Raw genomic sequence first — 13207 nt, 5'->3', positions numbered from 1 at the left:
GAGCTGAGTCCACCATCTGTTACTAGTGGAAGGGCTGAGGGGGGAGTCCAGGGAGGACTGGCAGCATGGAGCCCCCAGCAGAAGAGAGGGCAGAGGCCCCAGGACCCTAAGCCAAGCCTCACACGCCCTCTGATCAGACTGTCCCACTCCCTAGCTGTCCCTGCCCACAGGGCTGCTTCTTAGGTACAACCGTTACCATCCAAAGAACGGGCCCAAGCAGGGAGCAGGAGAAAAAGGTGAGGCTGGGAGTGGATGGCAACCCCACAAACTCCACAGGCTGGCCCTTGGCCAACAGTTGGCAAGGCTGCGTGGCCTGGGGGCTGACCCCCTGCAAAGACTGACTTACTTCCTCCTTCCCCACTGAGCCTCAGGCCCCTCCATCTGGATCCGGAGCTGGGCCTGGATTGAGCGTCAAGGCCAAGAGCCGCACTGGAGGCCACAGAGCAGCCTCACACACCCACGCTGGCCCAAGGTACACCACACACCCTGTAAAAGGCTGCAACCTGACCTTCAGCGTCCTGGACGGATGGTGACAGCTCAGCTCTACCACGGAGGATGTCGTCGCACTCCACGAGCAACTTTCTCAATGTCAAAGGGACAGGAAGTAGGGTCTGCCCTTCAGTTGAGGACAGATTCAGCCTGTACTGCTGAAATTTACCCTTCAGCCTCTGGCCAGCCATAATGACTCACAGAGTCCCCAGTCTTTCCTTCAGAGAAGGTGGTGGGTATATCTTGACCCAGCTGCTACCGCCCTCTCAGGGATCAGGCCAGCTTTATTCATATCCAGCCCTGAACCTCTGAGAACCTTTATTCATAAGAATACCCAGGCCTTAGTCACCTTGGAATGCTTCTGGAGTCGATGGGAGATCCAGAATCATGGAGAAATCCCTGACACAGTGAAGGGTCCATTCACTTTCTCTAGAGTCTCAGCCTCTGAGGTCCCTGTCCACCTCCCAAACATATGCCAAGGCCTCAGTCACAAAGGCAGCCCACATAGGGGTTCCATCTAAACCATAGAGGCTCTGAAATCTGCTCTGGGGTAGACACTACCCCTCACCCATCCTCTCACTTCCGGTATTCAAGAGGACAGCACAAGGTGGACAAAGCCAGGGCGGAGAAGACGGCTCAGCAGGAGACAGTGTAAGGACCTGGGTTCAAATCTCTATCTCCATTACTGGGTGGGTAGCAGGAGAAGATACAGGGGAATGCTTGGTTTGGACCTGCTGACTGCCAGTCCAGCTTCAAGTTCAGAGACCTCGTCTCAAGGGAATAAAGCTGAGAATGGTGTATCAGGACACTCCACCCCAACACACACACACACACACACACACACACACACACACACACACACACACACACACACAGTGGGCAAAAACAACCTGGGCTCAGAATAAGGTCCAAGATAGAGGAAATCCCAGGGCTTCCCCAAGCAGATAAGGGGAGGAGGAAGGAATATACTCCGTGCCGTCTGACTACTCCTCCTCCTCCTCCTCCTCCTCCTCCTCCTCCTCCTCCTCCTCCGGCCCCAACCTGGAGCCACAGACAGCACTGCAGTTCAATTTCTAGAAACCTCACATCAGCACAGAGAAAATGCAAAGGCCAACTGCAGACCATCAGGGCCCTCCCCAAGATCTCCCTGACACAGAGCAGATTAGCCCTGTCAGGAGAAGGGGGAGAGGGTGGGGTGGGGGAAGAGGTTCTCTCCCCGCCCACACACACACTTAGAGGAAAAGTGGTCTCAGAGAGCAAGCAAACCCTTAGGGCCACAGGGCAAATCCTCTCTCCTCTCTGAACGTTAAATCCTCTTACCCATCCTATGACGTCACTAAATTTTCTTCCTCCCTTTTACCCCATCCAGCTTCTACTCTCCTCTTGTCTACCTGTCCCATCTAAGTCAGAGCCCCCATGGACCCCATCACGCATGTCTGACCACTGGGCCAGTCCCATGGCGTGTGCAACAAGGGGTAAGATAGCTCATGCCATCCTGGACTAAGAACCAGGGAAAACACAGTGGCCAGAAGCATGGAAATGGGGTCCACTGACAACGACCTCTGGGTATCAGGCCAGTGCCCAGGGCTCAACGGTAGGGGGGGCCCAGGCTCGCTAGGGCTCAGGCATCTCGGCTGAAGTGAACTTAGTGAACGGTCCAAAGAAAGAAGCTGCAGCTGTTGGGAGGGGGCTGAACCGGCTGAGGCTGTCCTGTCACCCTATCTTTCCCCTTCCGGCCCTGAAGCCCCAGCGAAGTTCCTCCCACCACAGGCCCCATGGAAATCTCCATCTCCTCACCAGCCAACAACCACCCCATCCTCCTCCATAGCACAGCATTCAGTATCCTCATCTGCCACCCTGCAACCCGCAACCTACACCCAGGCATGCCCAGAGCTGGCAGGACTCAAGAGTGAGGAACAGTCGTCCCATGCCCTTCTAGGCCACAGGCTAAAGAGGGTGAGCGGGTCCTGACATTCCTTCTCACCAGAACCACCGGTGTCACCCCATCTTCATACACCCTGCCACCCCCACCCCCTCCACAGGCCCTGTAAAAGAACCAATAAACATCACAGAGCCAATGCGGGAGGCTTTGCGCTAGCCCCACCTGACCCAGGCCCTCAGGCCTCTTGCAAACAGCTGGTTTCTACTCTGTCCAAAGTTACCGCCCCCCCTCGCCCCCCCAGAAATGTAGAGCTCACTTCCTCATCCCAGCTGCCCTGAGATCCCCATGCCCAGAGTCAGTAAGACACCAAAATCGTGAATGTTTGGTTGAGCGCAAGCTGGGGAGACAGGATGGTTCCGGCTACACTTGAGGAAGAAAGCTGAAGAGCCTGACCCAGGAGGCCAGGAACACAGGTCAGCAGGTGAGGTGTTTGCCACAGGAGCAAAAGGTCCTGAGTTTGATCCCCAAAACCCACACAAAAAGAGCCAAGACGCGGTGGCACACACTTGCAATCCCAGGTCTGGGAGGTGGAGCCTGGCAGGTCCCTGGGGCTCACTCGTCAGCCAGCATGACTGCCGTGGCGAGTTCCAAACCATGAGAGACCCTCTGAGAACACCCAGGTGAGAGAGAGCCTGGAAGAAGGGCCAGTTAAGGGCACCAGCCACGTGAGTCTGATGACCTGAAACCCTGGGACAAATATAAAAACCCTGATGGAGTAGTGTGTACCTGTAATCCCAGCACATCCACTGTGAGAGAGGAGGAAAGGACAGAGAACGATCTGGAAGCTCATGAGCCAGCTCCCTGGAGTACACACAGCAGCAGCGGAAACAAGAGACCCATTCCCAACAAAGTGGGAGGTGAGAAGCAACTCCCTAAAGTTGTCCGCAAACCTCCACACGTGTCCCATGACACAAACCTGCACTCACGCACCTACACATTCTAGATTAATTCATTGACTTAAAAAATTAATTTAAAAAAGTAAGATGACCGGAGTCCTGACGTTGACCTCTGACCTCCACAAACACGTGCTCACCCGAGCCAGACCCAGTCTGAGACAAAGCCAGTTACCTCCTCCCCGACCTGGACTCCATGTATCTTTTCTCAGCCTCAGGCCTTCACCTCCCAATTGCATTAACTTTCCGTCTCAAACAGGCCTTGAAGATTCTTCTTCCATGACTGCCCACAGCCCAGCCTTGCCTCTTGGGAGCCTTCCCTGATCATCCAGGCCTGTGGGGGCACTGTGTGAGAAGCAGGCGGCTCCAGGGGGAAAGGCAGGAATCTCCCTCTCAGACTCCTGACCCATAATGGCCAGTGAGAGAAACCACCTCAGCCCGAGTGAACTGCAGTCTCCCCAGAGTCTAATTCAGGTCAGATGTGCTGCATACACAATGAGGAGTCCGCAGGGGTTGCCCTGCCAAGGTGCCAGGGCAGTTCGATAAGGAGCGGAGTCTGTGGTGGTACGGGAGGTCTAGGACTTGCAGCAGCTCTAACGGGGGGGGGGGGGGGGGAATACCTCCCCAGCTAGTCCTGTAGTAGCTGCTGTCTGGGGCCACCCACTCACTCCCATGATGACCTGGGGCTCAGCTTAGTGCAGGGCACTCACACTGCAGTGGGAAGATGATGCAGCTAGGCACCCTTCCAAAGGACACCAGAGACACAAACGCCCTTTCCCAGGGGTACCCAGAGATAGTCTGAGGCTCCCCCTCAAGCCCTATGATGTGACCCCAATCCATCTGTTGTGACACTTGGGATCTGGGGCAGGGAATAGGGCAGAAGTGCGGGGCCTGGAAGAAGAAAAAAGCATAAGGACCACATCTAAGGGTGGAGACTCCACTCCGAGGCAGCTGTGAGGCCTCAGGCTTAGCAACCACACTGCCCCCACCCCTTGATCCATACAACCCGGTACTTCTGTCCCTTGCAAGTCTGCTCATATAGAGCATTCGTCTGCTGAGGGCCAAGGTCCCGTTTGTCATCTGACCTCAAAGCAGGCAGCCCCCCACTCATCACACACACACACACACACACACACACACACACACACACACACACGGCCCTGACTCGCCACAAGAACAGTTCCACCAGGCACCCAATCTGCAGCCGCTTTTACTCCACCACATGCCTGAGCTATTTACTCATCCATCTGACCATGGAGGAAGGGAGGCCTAGATTACCCCAACGTGGCAGAGCAGGGTGGGACCAGCATCCTCCGGTCTAACCCTAGCCCCGGGTCTGCAGTAAGCGTCCCTCCTCCCCACCTCCGCCTCTCCATCCCTCAGCCTCCAGGCCTGTCCGCCAACAGCCCTGTCTCCTGATGTCAGAAGCCATGCATCCCTCTGCAGTAAGTACCCTGGTCCTCCAATTCTACAGCCACAGATTCAACAAACTGAGTACCAAAAACATTTCAAAAGGCAAAATGGTGTCTGAACACACACAGACGGGGTGGTTTTTGTTTTTTGTTTGTTTGTTTGTTTGTTTTTGCTGTTGTGTCTTGAGCAATATATGATGTGCCATGTGCTCACACCGAATTCAGCATTATAAACCATCGAGAGACAGGTAGCAGCATACAGGAAGATGTGTATAGTTTCTATGCAAATACTACATTAATTTACGTCACAGGCTTGGCCTCTGAAGGATTTGGACATCTGCAAGGTGGGTACCCTGAAATCAATTTTCTAAGGCACTTTAGGGCTGATTTCATGCTGAGAATACCTGCTGTGTGCTGAGCTGGCGGTCTGGACACCACCAAGGGGGCAGGAGGCAGCACCCTGCCATTGAGAGCAGAGACATGGAGGGCTGCGCACTGAGAAAAAAGATTGCCTAACTTGTGTGAGGTCAACCACGGGGAACATTTTCAAATACCTGGTATCCCTGTCATTTTATAAAGGGAACTTTGTAGCAAAGATGGGAACTAAAGTATACAGTATGTGATTCGGAATAAAAGGTGTTCCTGAACCGGGGGAAATGACCCAGTGGGGAAATGCAAAGGTAAGGACCAGAGTTCAGATCCCAAGCTCCCGTATAAAACCCAGGCACAGCAGTGCGCACCTGAAACTCCAGCACTGGAGGAGGCAGATCCAGGGGTCTCACTGACAGCAAGCTCCAGGTTCAGGGAGACATCTTGTTCCAAAAAATAAGGTTCTCTGGTCTCCATGTGGATATACACAGGAGAGTGCACACACACACACACACACACACACACACACACACACGCACGCACGCACGCACGCGCACACTCTCATACACACTCTTACACACACACTCACTTACACACACACACACGCACGCACACACACAATCACACTCTCATACACGCTCTTACACACACACTCTCACACACACACACTCACATACTCACTCACACACACCCACTCACGTACGTACGTACGTACTCGGTCTGGTCTGTCCTCAGTTGTGAGATGGAAGCGTCACCTTCAGTCTTGCTCTGGACTCCCAGGCCTTCCATCACCTAGTCTACCACGCACAGTATAAACCTCCACCTCAAGTGGAATTAGGGGTGCATCTTATTTAAGGGTCAAGTGTCTCAGGGGCCAAAGTCCACCTCACCTGTATCCGTCTTCCCACCTTCTGACTGCAGGAGAAGTGGGAACCCGTAAGTCTGGTTGGTCCAGAGAGTCTGCAGTGTCAACCACTGGACCAGACTTCAGTTCCTTTCTTTTTTAAAATAAATTGTGTTATTTGTTTATTTATTTACTCATGTGTATCCACATGTGTATATATGCATATGTACCATAGCATACATGTGGAAGTCCTCTCTCTTCCACCACATGGGATCCCCAGGGATCGGGGACAGAACTCTGGTGGTCAGGCTGATGACAAGTGTCTTTTTATTTCCCAAGCCACTTTGCCAGCCCCTTAGTTTCTTCACTGGGTGAGAGTCACAAGACTGCGCAATGATGGCAAGGTGTAGGTAAGCTGTAACCCACAGCTCTTACTATTAACTTGATATTTGATGACGCTTCCCTCAGGCAGGAACAGCAGACTTTCTCTTCTCCATCCCCCAACCCTGACCCCTGCTCCTTAATAGCATGTGCAGAATCCAGCAGCTTTGTTTAGAGGTGGCGGCCTCTTACAGGGGGCTTCAGAAGCCTGGGTGTCAGGCGTTCCCTCATGGAATCTCCTACAGCACTAGAGCAGTGAGAGGTTAAATCAGTACTACCGGTGGTCTCAGGCCTCCCCTGACCTAGCAGCACCTACGCCAATTTCCACTTCAACTTCCCAAGCGCCCAGGGAGCAGGTATCATTACCTCTTTTTCAGAAGGGAAGACTGAGGTCAGACAGATTGGCAGGATCTGCCCCAGGATAGGAACACCGTGTGGGTGTGGAGAGATGACTCAGCCCTAGTTCACCAGACCTGTGACCTTCCCGGCACCGTTGCTTAGATGGAATCTCGCAAGCAGACCCCTCCAGTCCAGACCACCTTTGACATCTTTGGTAGCATCCAATAAGTGCCTCTCCCATACTCCCCAAAGTGTACTCTGAACAGGCACCCTACCCACCTGGCCCTGCACAAACACCCACCTCAAGCTGTGCATTTGCCCTGGCCTGCCCTCTACGGTGTAAAATTTTAGGATTAGCATGCTTTTCTTTGCATTTTTCAGACCCGGGGAAGCATGCCAAAGAGGAAAACACAGCATACCAGACATCCAACAGGAAGTCCCCCATTGCAAGAGGTGGCCCCTCACCTGGAGACCAGACTCTTCCCCTAGCCTTCCCCCACCAAGGCAGCCAGCCACATCTGTAGTCACATCCATCTAAAACCTAAACACAGGCATTGGTCTCCACACATGGAACAGGCTCCCGCTTGTGGCCACTGTGTGATGACCACGTCCCCAGCTAGGACATCAGCTCCACAGGGCATGGCTTTGATCCCCACTTCCTCCGGGTTTAGCACACAGTGTGTGCTACATGTTGTGTAGAAGAATAAATACACAAATTCATCACCACTCTACCAGTGTCAAGAAACAAAAGACTAGTTAAGGAGGCCCAGGTTAGAGTTTACCTGTAGGAATGGAGTTAACGCTAAAACATTCTGATTCTTAAGTCCAAGCCTTCTGCCTGCAAGACTGCCCCTGTACACATAAACATTCGCACAGTACACAGTGCATGTGTCACACACACACACACACACACACACACACACACACACACACACAGGCTGTTATCCTAAGCCCTGACAGGCTAAGGGCTCAGCAGGGATTAGCTGTCTACAAAGGCCTGTAATGGACACTCCCAGGGAGCGATTTGAGTAGTGGGCCTTGTAGAGGGCTCCCAAGGAGGTTCTGTGTTATCAGTCTACCTACCCGGCCGATATTTAGTGAGCACATGCTATGTGACAGGCATCTGTTGAACGCTTTCTGTCAACACGCCTGTGAAAAAGAGCTATCATTATCTCCAGTTTATCCATGGGGCCAGGGGTGGGGTGGGGTGGGGTGGGGTGGGGTGCGTTCTCCAGAAGGACCTGCCACCCGACTACAGCCGGTCAGGGGGACCCAGAGGCCCCGTGTGTGAACCATGCTGATGTGCAGGATGGAAGACACAGCAGGGCTGAAACATTCTCAGCATTGTCCCAGCCTCACAACTTGGAAAGAACTTAGCCAAGGCCACCCATGCAGAAGCCAGAGAAGGAAGGAGACAGAGGAACCTCAAAAGATGATCTGTGAGGAAGTGGTAGAAAGTGGTTCTACCTCAGCGGCTGTGAGAACCCCTGGGGCACACAGATTTTTTTACCCCAGCATGCAACACTTAATGAAATCTGGCCTGAGTCATCCAGCCACCCCTCTCGTGCATGGAACTGAAATTCTCACCATCCTCACCAGCCCTTCACACCTTGGCCCATACCTGTACCCTAGGCATCCCAGCAGGCTCTCCCTCTTCCATCCCCTCCCCCCAGTACAGTACCAATTGCCTGGCTTCCACCTGCCACAGCCAGTATACTACTGAGGCCACCAGGCCTGAGGGGGCTCAGGAAGATCCCAAGGACATGCTTACAGCTCTCCCACACCTTCCTGAGACCAGTGTCTCCAGAGCATCCCCTGTGACCCCATCCCCAAGGACCCAACACCCCATACAGAAGGCAGGTTCTTGCAGGGAAGATAAACCATTCACATAAAGAATTTTCAGGAAATCTGATCTCCGCTGGAAGGTTCAGCAGAGCCTGTCCAAGCTCAAGGAGAGAGGCCCAGTGCAGAGAGTTAGAAAGGAAAGGAGATGATCCAGCATGGGAGAGGAGACTGAGAACAGGCCTTAGACTCTCTAGGGCACATGGAAGCACAGAGATAGAAAGGGGATGTAGACTATGCCTTGCATGGAAGGCAGCAACTTTAGGCTGGGTCCTCAGACTGGGGAAAGCCTGTGTAAGTAAAATCAGTGGCCCAGATGACCTCAGAAGCAGGGGCTATGTGATTCTAGCAGGGACTCAGGACTATGCAGCAAAAGCACATTCTGTTAAAGGGGACACTTGCACCTGCTTCTCCTAAAGGTAGCCTAGCAACTCTTCAGGTCACCACAGAAGCTTGATGCTCAAACCCAGCTCCTACTATGGAAGTTGATGTGCCAACCACCAGGGAAGACCTTGACCACGCACAGGAACACAGTGCAGTTCACTGCCCTGTGTCAAGGTAGCATAACAGCAACATGGCGCAGTTTACCACCACGTGGCCCGGTCCTATAAATAACCACGGCTGCCCCTTCCTTTGCTGAGCATCTGTTTCACATGCCAGAGACGTGCTGCACACCGACCACCCCAGACTTCCCACTCCCACTGGCGGTCCCCACACTCTCACTTGCACCCTCTCCAAGCATGCTCAGGGACGGCCACAGCCATCAAGGAAACATTCCCTCTTGGTGCATTCCCGCCACACCCAGGACCTTCTCCCTGTGCTCAACCACTGGCTCAGTACTATGAGAACAAGGCCCAGCCTCCCTCACACACTCTTCCCTGAGGACTCCTAGGCTGTGGACTTGGGCAGGCAAGATTCCATACCCCCCCCTCAACCCCAGCTGTCCTTTTCCCCAACCACCCCATCCCCCAAGGGGCCCAGCTCGCCAGCCTCTAATCCTCTTGTCATCTGACCCAGCCTCCACCCTAAATTGGCTTTGCCCAGCCACCCTCCTGAGGCCCAAAAATGGACACAGTCATTTATAGAGGGTCAGCTAAGCCAAATGCAATGGGAAGATGACCTCATGAAGCCCACGGGCCTGGTCTCCAGGCACACATGCTCATCTCAGGCACACAGCAACAGTATAGGAGTAAGCCCCATGGAGGCCGGAGCCATATGCTTCCTGCCTGAGGCAGCGTGCGGGGACTCAGCCTAGGACAAGGCACCTGGCATGTGTGTAGGCAGGGAAGTAGAAAAGAAGACAACTGCTCGCTCCCAGGTCTGGGCCAGCCAGGGCTCCAAGACCAAGCACCCAAGCCCTGACATTCAGTCATAAACACCCACTAACCACCCACCAGAGCTTGAGAGACACACAAGGGTCACAAGCACAGCTCGGCCCAGGGCAGTCAAAGAATAGCGACCTAAGACTCATTAGGGGTCACAGAGAGGAGCTGGTTCTGTGACCCCTCGCAGGACCCCACGACACCAGAGGGCACACTGCACTTCACTGTCACTCAATCTCCAAGGCTGTTAGGATGGAGAAGTTGGGAAGACCAAATGGGAAGCCATAGGGTCTTCTTCTTACGCAAATACACTGGAGGCTTTCTTCTTATTTTTTCTGTGTGTATGCACATGCACGTAAAGGCCAGAGCTCAACATCGGGTCTCTTCCTCAACTGCTCTACCTTATTGTTTGAGAAAGGATCTCTCACTGAACCTGGAGCTTGCTGATACAGCCAAACTGGCTGACTGGCAAGTCCCAGAGATCCTCCTGTCTCTACCTCCCGAGCGCTGAAATTTCAAACTCACAACACTCCTGCTCCCAGTTTTACACATGGGTCCTGGGGGATCAAACTCAGATCCTGTTTGTCCGGCAAATACTTTTCCAACTGAGCTATCTCCCCAACTTTCCCTATGCTTTCCACCTGCTTTCCTTGCTCAGAAAATACCCTTCTGTGACAATAAAAAATAAAAACTGCCCTGGGGCGGCTGGTTTATTTGAAGAAAGGTAGGCCCAGTGTCAGGCAGGACTGTTTGTAGGACAGTGTGGGACTGAGAGCCTATTAGCAATGGGTATTGAATAGGGCATGGACCACCACCAGAAGATATTGGGGAGGCAGTCCAATCAGTATACCCAGGCTGTGACAAATGAGGATTCCAAGGGGCAGGATGATAAGCAGAAGAGGACCTAGGTAGGACGCAGGGCTTCCTGGAAGCCGGGTCTGTAGGGCCAAGCAGGGAGAGGATGGAAAACAGGCTACTGTCTCGGGATACCTGTCAAGACTGTCTTGGCTTCCCCTGGGCAAATGGTCCCTAACTAATGCCCATGGGACACAGAGCAGCCGTGGCAGGAGGCAAGTGCAGACCCATGAAGCCCAGGCTCAGACAAGGCCAGCTGCTGGCTAAAGCCCTGGTCCATGGCCAATCAGCTGTCAGCCAACTGCCCAGAACCTCTTTGCCGGTACTGAAAAGAGATATGGCCCAGCAATCCAGGACCATCTACGAGAAAGGGGTACAGCCTACACTGTGTGGCGCCTAGGGTTGCTTCAAGGAGGCTACTGCTAGCGACACAGCATCTGGACAGAGGTGCACACCGGCGACAGTGAAGAGGCATATGAAGTTGATCTTCACGGAGTGGGGGCAGGGAACTTGGGTCAGTTTACTCCCGATATTTCCATTCATTTCCTTTAGGGGTGGGGAACAGGCACCAGGCACCTTAAATGAATTACTAGGTCACTGGGAGCCAGGGTAGCTGTATCTGCCTACTGCTCCAGCTGGGTAACTGGTCTCCTCAGCCACCAGCAGACTATTGGGGTGGGGGGGGGAAGGGGGGGTACGGCTCTAATCCCTCTCTCTTCCTTTTCCTCCTGAATGGGGTAAGGAGCTCTGGCCAGATCTGGAGATTAGCAAGAGCCTCCCCATACTCACAGTCACCCCCTCCTTAGCTAGTAACCATAAGGATGAGGAGGAGTAGGGCTCTAAGGAAACTCTACTTCCCCCCCCCCCATCACATCACGTGGCTGCATCCTTGGGGAGCACAGAGCTAGCTCTCAGCTGCAAAAGTCATTGTTTATAAACAGCCCCAAGACTGGCAGAGGAAGGCAAGCCTGTCCCTGTCCCCATCAAGCCCCGGCCCAGCTAGAGCCATGGGGGGCTATCCCTAGCAGAAACACAGATTGTACAATCTCAGATTTCAAGAGTCGGAATTGGCAGGGGAAGTGGCGTCAGCAGCTGGCGTGATCCAATTCAATGAGCCAGGGATAGCGAGGGGTAAAAGGCAGGCCGGGGAAGGACCCCCGCCCCCAACCCCCGCATTTCCTGCACAGTCAGGGTGTCCCAGGAAGCCCTGATCCCATCTCCTGCAAAAACCCCTGAGTACTCTCAGACAACAGGGATGGGGTTCCCCGTGGCGCCCTCCACACCCCTCTTCTGGGCCACCGGTATAGCCAGGAGCTCCCACCATCTCTCTCTCCAGCGGCTGGAACCGCCAAAGCCCTGCGGGGGCTAGGGGTGCAGAACCCTCTGCAACCCGGCGGGTCTGGGCGGGACCTTCTAGGCCGCAGGCACCTCTTGGAAGGAGAAAAGCAATCCCTCCTTCGGGGATTAACGTAGAGAGGCCATAGAAAGGAGAGGGCAGTGGGCGCCTTGCACTAGCCAGCTGGGAAAGTGTAGCCTTAGAAGTCTGGAACATGTACAGCCCTAGGGGCAACGAGACAGGCTCCCTCCCCCCACGCAAGCCCCGCCTGGATTGCCCGCGTGGGTCTAGAGAGCCGGGGGTCACCTCCCAGCCTCCCGACCCTTGGACTCCAGGCTAGGGTAAGAGTGGACCCCGCGTCCGAGAAGCGAACCGGAGCGTGGGCCTCCACTTCTCTGCAGAGGAGCCGCGAAGGTACAAAACGGTGGGGGAAGGGGGGAGGGGGGGGGGGACAAGGTGGACAGCTGCGCTCTCCTCTACCAGAGCCCGAGTAGGGAGGAGGGGACACCCTAACTGCAAGGAGACCAAGCCCGGGGACTGCTCGGCCACGATCATCCGGAAGTGACCAGCTCGATCCCAGGGGTAGGGGTGAGAGGTGTGGCGGGTTTACCGGTCGCTCACCTTCTCCTGCGCTCGGGTCAGCTTCTTCTGTACGTTGCTGGCGATCTTCCCCGCCGTCACCCCCTTGCTCCCCATCTCTGCCATCGCGGCGCCGGCCTCGCCCGTAGCGAGCGCGGATAATGGCGCGGGGAGGCGGTGCGCGCCGCACTCGCAGCCTCCAGCCCCGGCCGCTCCACCAGCCTGGGCTCTGGCTCCACGCCGCGCACTAGAACAGCTCCGGCGACTGACGGAGACGGAGCGTGCGCGGGGAGAGCGAGCCAGCGAGCGAGCGACGCGGGGATCCAGAGAGGGAGGGACCCACGGGGGGGGAGGGAGGGGGCGGGGAGAAGGGACTAGCCGCGGGCGGGTCAGCGCCCCCAGCCCGCCCCCTCCGGACACGACACTGCCTTTTAAAGGGCCATTCTGGGATTCGGATCCTCACCGCCCAGGAGGAGGGAGCCTCGAGGGCGGCCGCTGGGAAGGGGGGGTTGGAGGGGGGCCTGCGGGGCAGGGACTCCCCGGACGTGCTGGCGATTTCGTCTGGGGGTGGGAACTACCTACGCTGTCCCCGGTTCCGCGCCAC

The 13207-nt window shown here is 55.0% G+C and overlaps 1 protein-coding gene across 8 annotated transcripts in view; it reads right to left on the bottom strand.

Annotated features, from left to right (window-relative positions):
• The window catches only part of Bin1 (bridging integrator 1), a 62439-nt gene extending 49569 nt beyond the window's left edge, over window positions 1-12870 (bottom strand). For 2 of the 8 annotated variants that reach the window (XM_059246195.1, XM_059246194.1), the window contains exon 1: window positions 12646-12865. In XM_059246195.1, coding sequence (XP_059102178.1) covers window positions 12646-12729 — 84 coding nt within the window. In that variant the 5' untranslated portion in view covers window positions 12730-12865. Of the gene's footprint in view, window positions 1-12645 lie in introns of all 8 variants that reach the window. The other 6 variants (XM_059246197.1, XM_059246198.1, XM_059246199.1 and 3 more) reach the window with 5 other exon arrangements.
• Between the last annotated feature and the right edge of the window lie 337 nt (window positions 12871-13207).

The sequence above is a fragment of the Peromyscus eremicus genome, chromosome 19 (assembly GCF_949786415.1).
Source record: "Peromyscus eremicus chromosome 19, PerEre_H2_v1, whole genome shotgun sequence".
Taxonomy (NCBI): Eukaryota; Metazoa; Chordata; class Mammalia; order Rodentia; family Cricetidae; genus Peromyscus; species Peromyscus eremicus.
This window is presented reverse-complemented; position numbering and strand designations above follow the sequence as displayed.